Raw genomic sequence first — 9,066 nt, 5'->3', positions numbered from 1 at the left:
GTTAAAAATTAAAAAAAGTACAAGGACTTAATTAAATAAACAGAGGACTAAATTGAAGCTATGATAAAACTTAAGGTATAAATAAATAAGAATAGAAAATAAAAGGGTTAAATTAAAATACAATAAAAATGCACGGACCAAAAGGACAAATAACCCCAACCTCAATACACATGTCACTCCCTAAAGGGTTGATAGTCTAAGGACTAAAATGAAAACAAGTTAAAATTAAATGGTGTAATTTAAAAAGAAGAAAAACATCAAGACTACATTATGTAGTGCTTAAAAGAGGAGGGACCTGGGTAGCAAATATCCCAACCTTTCAAAAGGATCTTGAGGGGATCTGGGTCAAGTTGTCGGATCATGCCTAAAACAACGTCGTTTTGAGGCTTCTGAAGCTAGGACAAAACGATGTCGTACCAGTGCCCTATTTAAGTCAAATATTTTTGAAAAAAAGTCATATCTCCCATTGTTTAAAAAAAATCTTTCTTTCTCTTTTTTTTCATGGACATCCTCTCCCCCTCTGATCCCAAGGCCATCACTACTCCGTCGAGGCTAACAGTCATCGGCGATAGCAAACGTCACCTCCAGTGGCCGAAAAATAAAAAAGGGCCCTTTTCACCCTGTCAAGTCCCTGGAGATATATCCAGAGTTAAAACACCCAAAAAGGTTAAGATCGGAGGAAAAAGAAGAAGAAACATTTCGATTTCTACCCTCTCCGACGAGGCCCTCAGTGGAACCCTAAGGGGTTCTGAGGCTTCTCGAGTCAGAGATGGTTTTCAATGATGGTACAAATAGGTAAAAACTTCCTTTTGTTTATTTTTTATATATATTTGCTTGGAAAATAAAAGATAAAAGTACATTTTTTAAGAACTTCGTTGTTGTTTTTTTTGTATTCTCTTTTTTTTTGTTACAATCCATTTTTTGCTTTTATAGCCGAAATATATTACAAAATGTTTTTTTTTTGTCTTTCTTTTCTCTACTTCTTGCCTCTATTTCTGTTTCTTTGTTTTTGCAGGTGGTGGTGGCAAGGAGGGGTGCGGGTAACAACTAGAGGCGTGCCTATTGACGTGATAGAGGCAACGGCGCTGATAGAGTTTAGGAATTAGGGTTTTTTTTTTAGTTTTTTTTTAGGTTTTGGGCTATTAGGCTTTGGGCTGTCGGGTTAGTATTTGGGTCTGGATAATTTGGGCTTCTGGGTAGTTTAGGTAATCGGGCTAAGGTTAGTATTTGGGTCTTGGGCTTGTATATTTGTAAATGGACCCCTCTTTTTTTTAATGGACTTTTATTAATTTATGATTTTTTGGTTTCTGATTTGGTTTATTTGGGCTGGATAAAAATGAGCTTCTACAAAAATCATAACTTTTTTTATGGAAATATAACCCTAAAATATATTTTTTTTCCTGTAATTCTTTAGATGTTATGAAAATGACTTGCTAATGCTTATCTTTTAGTGCTAAATATTAGTTTTAATTGGTATATAAATATCACACTAATTAAGTAATAAATAATCTAAAAAATAAGTATAGTTTAATATGGATTCAAAGTATAATGAAGTGATAATAACTATTATACTAATAATGAAAACAATATTAATAAAATAATTATAATTTATTTTGAACGTAAAACCTATCTATTAGTTTTATATTTAAGATTTAAGAGAAATTATTAATAAAATAATAATTATCATATTTAAAAATATTTTTATATTTATAAAATTGATTTTAACATGATTAGTTATTAAGATATTTAAAATAAAAAATTTTTATATATAAAATTATATTTATTTAATTAAAAACTTGGATTTTATTTTTTAATTTATGTAATTATATTAAGTGATTTTATATATTTGCAATTTTAATAATTAATAATATATTATGTTTTTTATGTAGAACTTTTAAAAGATATGATCAAATCAATTAATTTCACATTAACATACTATTATACTAATTTATATTATTTTTTATTATTGCATAATAATACTAATAATTTATTTTAATGTTACTTGAGTAATATAATTAATAATAAAATTATACTCATCAATTAAAATATTTTTTAAACTCATGCTTTTATATATATAGATGGATTATAGATTATACGTAACACATGGTAAGCTAATAAAAGTTACATAATTGTAAAAAGTGTGAACAAGTATTGCTCGAAAACATAATTGTACTGTTGAGAAGAAAAACAAAAGACATCACCAGAAAGTCTTTCTATTGCTTTTGACAATGTCGTGATGACAATACTATCAATAGTTGATTGTACGAATCACTTAGAAAACTAAAACTTTCTCTACATCTTTACAGCAACATATGGTATTTATCAAACTGGAATATTTTATATAGTAACATATTATATGCCTGCATTTAGAGGTCTGCTCCAGAAATTATGCCGTGTAGCTCCTTTGCTGTCCATGTTATATCAGCAAGGCTTCTTAAAGGAACCAGCATCTCTTCTGCAATTGCCATTAGCAAGACCCTGCATTCTGCCAAAATAAGGGGAGAGGTCATTTTATAGTTTAAAGCATAATATGAACTTCATTCTGAGAAAAGTAGCTAACCTGAAATTTTACTCAAGTTTAGCAAGGACATTGAAGCAAGAATCTTATGTTGAAGTCGTGCACCATTTTCCAGGCTTTGTTTCAGGTGGGAGATAAGTGAGCATAAGGTCCGCTGCAACTCAGCATCAGTTTGTAAGGGAAGTGCACTGGTCAACCACGCAACACTAGTTAGGCAGGCAGTCACCAGATCCCGGTTTCCTGACCCTAAACACTTTGAGATTGCCTCTAAAAATGATACTTTGCCACTTCCAACTAGTGATGCTGACAAATTCCTCAACCACTCTGCAATGGCACATTCTTCATCTTCCTGCTTGGATGCAAACCTCAATAAAAATGAATCAGGACTTGAGGAGCAGTGCTCCTATAGCTAATATGATTGTTATAGAAGAAAGGAAAAAGAATGGTGAACGCAACCTAGAGAATAAACTTACCAATATAATACTGTCACCAATATCTAAATCCTCTTCCTTTTCAATAGAGTTCACTTCTGGACCATCATTGAACCCAGCTATCTTCAGAATCCAATCCTCTATCAATAACTTTCCTGACAAAGAAAAACGTCCACCCAACATAAGTAGTGCTTTGCAACATTTTTCTCCAACCTCCCCATCAATCAAGCTGCTATCTAATGCTTCTGTAATGGCATCAACAGCCTCTTGTCTGTATAAGCCATATTTTCGAGGATCTACCTGCAGTATGCATTAATCTCAGTCTTGAAACAGGCTTTGTTCAATATTAACAAATGACAACAGAATAAAAGATCTAGAAACAATCACAACATTCATTTCCAAAAGAAACTATAATATGAATCTATTACTAAACCCAAGAAGCTTACCAGCAGATCTATGTTCAACAAAAGTGTGGCAACCAAGGGTCTTTGGATAGGAGGAGAATTTAGGAGATGATCATGAAGAGCATGCATAATATTCATTATCTCTTCACTCTGTAACTCACTTAGAAGTAGTGGGACATATTTCCTCCTGTTATGACGAAGATGAGACTTGGAATCAGTGATAGCTGGAACCGGGTGATGCTCAACCGAGTCAAATATCAAATGAAATCTCACATTTTCACTCTTATATACGTTTGCTCAAGTGTTATTATTATATTTTTCTTTAATGTCATTTCCACAATAGGGGAACTTTATTGACAAGCTCCCTACACTTCTCACACTATCTAAAAGTAATATTGGTAGATTTCATAATTTTTATTTCCAATTATTTTATAACATGTTAAAACACAACAAAATGACAAGATAGACGGAGAATCTTTCAAAAAATATTGGACAAGTCATCAATAGTAATAATAATACTAGTTAGGAAAGAAAATCATAACATGATTAAGGGGAGTGTGAGTTCTAAGTAAGAAAATGGAACAGGAATTTCTGAAACTCCTGCTAGATCTCTCCAACCTCACTAGGAATAGGATATATACGCATGCTTTCATTCCTCATTTGACAATGCACACACTGACAACGTGAGGAGAGTGAAGTAGAGTGGAAAGATTAGCAGGAACTTTTGTGAGAGTTGAATCGAACACTTGCATTACAATTTTTTTCCTATCTACCCTATCAGTGCTGCACAGAATGGGAAGGAAGCAATCATGTCGAAACTGTCATAGATAGATTAAATATCACAAACCTGCTCAAGCATATCAGTTCTGTAAGTAACAATACCGCATTTGTTCTCAAGTTAACTTGATTGCTGCAAACCAGCTCAAATAGACATCTTATGTTAACGTCTCTTGCTATGTGATATCTGCAAACTGAATCTGCTTCAATGCAGCAGGAAAGAACTGCTGCAATACGTATTTTCTCTTCCACATTTCCAGCTTTAAACCTTTGAAGAAGAAATGGTAAACCCCCAAGAGAAATTAGGTGTTTGGTATTCCTTGTTCTTTCTTCTTTGCTTAAAGTAGTAAGAAATTGGTCTAACATGAATATAGCTGCTTCCTCTCTCCCTGGTAAGCCATTTTCCCTTGAGTTACCAACTATCAGAAAGGCCAATGCCAAGTTTTTCCTACAAATTTCCAATTTCCAACTATCGATTACATGTTTCAAAATAATGTTGGTTAGTGGAACAGACAGATATTCCAACAATTTTCCTGTTACTGGACAAGTTCTGTTTCCCTGATCAAACCACTCCTTGATGGCTACTCTCTCAAAGGTTTGACCCGTCTCCAGGGTCACTGGGTCTTCGAAAAACTTTCCTGTCAGAGGGCAAATAAAGTCATTGTGTATGCTTGAGAATGAGGATTCTTCATGAAAACGTCTGTAAGTTTCATGCAACTCTGCACCAAGACAAGATCGATATGAGCAATCAATTCAAAACCTTGAATATAAAGCAAAAGCATTCATAACGTATTCCCCTCAACTTACCTTCAAAAGTAGGCCTGACTGTAGTTGGCTGCTCCAGTGAAATAAAATAGCTTAGTAGTAAATAAAACACAGCAAGTATACTAAAGATAAAAATGGAACAGGGTTAAAAAAATAGAAGAGTTACATTTGCAATAGAATTGTGATGCGGATCCTCACTAAGATTTGGAGGACCAGAGAGAGTAAGATCATATGTGATCCTAGTTTGTTGCAACTCAAATGCAGGTTGTGCTAGCCTCTTGAGCATGAGTTCATTGGCAGTTAAAAGAACAGGTGCATGCAGCTTATCGTAATCTTGTGCAGTTGACTGCAATGTATTATAAGCTTCTTTTACTTGCAATATACTTGGTCCTGGCAGTCTCCATTCTTCCTCAGCTGTTGAGGAGCTGCCATCTTCCTGCAGCATATTTAAATTCTGAAAAGGGTTGCTTAAAAACAATTGTCTGACATTTCTTTTTTTATTATATTTGACTTTGTCCTCTTTTGCTCAATCAATAATGGACACTGCAAATATGTCAAATACAGCATGCAACAGAATACACTATAGTCCTGGACATTACGAAATGCAAAGATATATGTATTAGGGAACAAGGCTTGACCATGTAGTGTATTGGACCTTTGTGAAAAAGGAGAAACAATAAACTGTAAGTGAAAGGAAGGAAAAAAGGGCCACACGAATTTGCAAAGAAAAAAAAATGAAGGTTGAAGTTTGTTGAAAGTTACTTACAAGAAAGGATGCATCATCCTGCGGACTTTTGGAGGAAGCTTCACCATTATTTTGGTATGGATATTTAACTGTCTCTGAAGAGCATGTTAATGTTTGTTTAACATAAATAGTAGAGCCATCTGAGCTTCTCCCACATGTATCATAGTAATGTGACTCATTATCTTCGGTTTCCTCTAGTCCAGGTTTACTGGATCGTCCAAATACAGCATCATATAACTTTTTACTCACCATTGGCTGCGCTGAACAAGGACTAGTTGGACTAGCTAGATCTGGAGAATGAGCAAGTGAATCCTCATGCTGAATGTTTCCAACTGATATGGATGGAACATGGATGGAAGGAAAAGGAGGAGCTTCAACCCCCTCTGAGAGCCAATCCTTGTAATAAGCAGCTATTTGGTAAGTGCTAGAATCCATAATTTCATTGTACACTTTCTCAAGAAGCTTCAGTTTCCTCTCCCTGTTTGGTGCATCTGATAGAGAACTAGCTTCTTGATTGTACCAACCCTTAAGATGTGAAAGATGTGGAAAAAATACATCTTCCCACAGTTCAGGCAACAGATTCATCCGTGCCTGAGTAGGTGAATCACAAAACACTTGCAAAAGATGCCTTGCAGAAATCCTGTCTTTCTTCTGTAGCTTATATCTCACACTGAGGTAAAGATGAGCACATGAGGACAGCATAGCATAAGGAGCCCCGTGCACGAAGCCATCCTTCAGATCATTTGAGTTCAAACCAGTTATCACACTAAGCTGCAATGAAGCTTTTTTCAATTCCCTTGCACTTACAGACTCTCTAACAGCTTTTTCTACAATCTGAATTGCTTGTTCAAGGTTGACAATGACTTTTTCTTCAATGTCATAGTCTTGTAATCTGATAAAGTTGAAGGAAGAAAAACATTTGAGATGAAGGGCAGTCTGATATTCCTCATCTTGGAGAAAGCGTTCAATATAGACACTTAAGATGGATACAATAGCTTGAACAGCAACTTCATCGAGTGCAGGTTGAGGAACTGTTGGTACCAAATCATCACACTTTTCGGGCTGGCCATCTTTATAGCTTTTTCTATTTTGTGAGCCTCTATTAGATATGCCATAAGCAGCACCCTGCTGCTTCAGGCTGTTTTGTTGCTTATCACTATAGCTTCTTCGGCTAAGTAGATGTTTAGTAGAAGCATTATCATTCCTCTTATCTCTTCTCCCTAAGCTATGTCGCCCTACCTTGGCAAATACATCCTTTACTCTCTCAGTTTCTTCCTCAACAATCTCAAAATCTCTTCCTTCAAGTCTGCCTTTATTTTCTTTCTTCAATTCAGCATTCAGTTTCTCTCTTCTAACAAGATAATCTCTTGGCCTCCTATGTGTAGTACTATCACTTGTTGACAATTCACCTTTCAAGCTATACCGAGATGCATCGGACCTTGTTCTCTCAGTCTTAACTCGGTAGCTAAATGGAGAATCTGTCTTGCTCGAAGATTCTAATCTGTTGGATGATCTGGATTTCGTGACTGATTTTCTTCCTCTAAACCCTTCCTCTGCAAGAAGTTCCTCCAAAGATGATGCCATATCTTTATGCTATTAGAGTTCCCCACTGTATGCTGAGTACTGTTGCAAAGATAAATTTGAGGAGACCAGAAATATAGTACTCGTTGAAATCAATTGTCTTCTATCAAGTGTCCATTAAAAGACAAGATGATTCAAAGAAGGCCAACAACATGCAACCAATAACATCAAGTTGGAAAGAAAATTGAGTTGATTTAGGCCATATAATAGTAGTCTAAATAGCCACAAAATTACTTCATCTGAATGAGATTTGATTAGAATACATTCATTTTTACCATTCAAGGGAAAACTCCATAGAAATTTCACTACTAAATGCTTGCATTTGGGCCAAAAGAAAAACTCTACTCTAGCAATGCTTGACCAGAACGTCTTGTAGACCTACCTTTTGAGAAACAGAAAGATAAATATGGTGAAACTACCTAAATTACCTTACTAAAGTAAACATTCAACAATAAAATGACAGTATTTTCCATCAAAATAATGAAAAAGAAAACCCCTTTTTTCTATCTACTTCAAACTTACTTTCAATCAATTAAAAAGAAAAACATAAACAGGAAATAAAAAAAGTACAGACACTTACTTTTCACTCATAAAATCCACTTTTCAATCTCATCCAACAAGTTGGAAACAGAATTCAACAGAAACTGGAAACTCAAAACCTGCTAATGGACAGTATAAACCGAGTAGAGGAGGCTTAGTGGGTGGAAAGCAAATATGAAGAATAATGAAGAGTCGTAGGATGTTAAAAGAATGGAATATATAAGCAGAAGATGCTGAGAGAGGAAAAGCCAAGGGGTTATGTATGAGTTGTTTCTGTCTATTAAAAAAGATGGGGACTGCAAAAGAACAGACGGAAAAGAAAAGCCAAAAGGGAAGGGCGGATATGAAGGGACATACCACTGGGCAATAAGGCAAGAGCTTTGGCTTCGTGACTGACAAATGAAAGCAGACAAAATGGAGGCAAATTCTCTCCACCTTTGTAATGTAGACAATATACGTGTTTCGTATTTCCAACTTTTCTTTTGTTTATTAATCAATTTACGATTTCAACAGTCTTAACTGCCGCCTTTGAGTCGCTATCTTTTCTTGCATTGTATCCTTTCCCTGGGAATTAGCCGGTTGCTAACCAAAAATAATCCTTACATTCCCTTTGACCCACATCAACAATTATAATATTATAATAATAACTGGATCCCATTGTTAATAACTTATGTTTAATATTGATTTACAATAATATAATTTTAGAATCAAAGGAATTTATATGGTAACATTAAATTTGTTAAATTCATTTTAATCCTTATTTTTTAAGAAATTCTAATAAAATATCAATTTTTTCTAAAAATGTTAATTCTTTTTAATAGATTTATTAACTTTCTGTCACAATTTTATAAAAATCGTATTAAAATTTATACTTTTTAAAAATCATAATACAATATTTTTTTAAAAAATTGGTAATTCCTTTTCACTTTATAAATCTATAAGCTTTTTTATTATTTTATAAAATAATACTTTTCATTTTAACATTTTAATACAATCACTTAAAACTCAATTAATTAAATATTGAATTAAAAAACATAAATTCAAAAGAGTCATTAAACAAATAACCAACATTTGTTTTACAAATACCATTTCTAAAATAGAAAATGCAAGTATTAAATTATAAAATGACTTAATATACGGCTCACCTCAAAATATATAGGGTTGGATGAAATAAATAATTAAAAAAATGATTAGGCTTGATGGTTAATGCTTAGTGCACTCTTTAGAAGTCTTTGGTTCTATTCACTCTTCTTCCATTTCTTCAATTTTTATTTTCATCAAATTAGGATAAAAAATCACTTAAAA

At 33.8% G+C, this 9,066-nt stretch overlaps 1 protein-coding gene across 4 annotated transcripts; it reads right to left on the bottom strand.

The window, feature by feature from the left end:
* Window positions 1–2,197: 2,197 nt before the first annotated feature.
* On the bottom strand, window positions 2,198–8,192 carry LOC105774195 (putative E3 ubiquitin-protein ligase LIN). 4 transcript variants are annotated; one of them, XM_052632964.1, is made up of 9 exons: window positions 7,802–8,185; window positions 5,662–7,324; window positions 5,062–5,349; window positions 4,938–4,965; window positions 4,201–4,849; window positions 3,396–3,540; window positions 2,992–3,249; window positions 2,561–2,870; window positions 2,198–2,485 (listed from the first exon to the last, which is right to left on the bottom strand). In XM_052632964.1, the coding sequence occupies exons 2-9, from the start codon at window positions 7,222–7,224 to the stop codon at window positions 2,367–2,369; spliced, it is 3,360 nt and encodes a 1,119-aa protein (XP_052488924.1). In that variant the 5' UTR covers window positions 7,225–7,324; window positions 7,802–8,185; the 3' UTR covers window positions 2,198–2,366. The 4 variants fall into 4 exon arrangements, 3 of the variants coding, with proteins under 3 accessions (XP_052488924.1, XP_052488925.1, XP_012452044.1); XM_052632965.1 differs by having other exon boundaries at window positions 5,062–5,331; window positions 5,662–7,263; window positions 7,802–8,184; XM_012596590.2 differs by having other exon boundaries at window positions 2,561–2,867; window positions 5,662–7,263; window positions 7,802–8,183.
* Window positions 8,193–9,066: the final 874 nt, after the last annotated feature.

Source organism: Gossypium raimondii, chromosome 6 (assembly GCF_025698545.1).
Source record: "Gossypium raimondii isolate GPD5lz chromosome 6, ASM2569854v1, whole genome shotgun sequence".
In the NCBI taxonomy this organism is placed as follows: domain Eukaryota; kingdom Viridiplantae; phylum Streptophyta; class Magnoliopsida; order Malvales; family Malvaceae; genus Gossypium; species Gossypium raimondii.
Note: the sequence above shows the minus strand (reverse complement) of the source record. Positions and strands in the feature narration are given on the sequence as shown.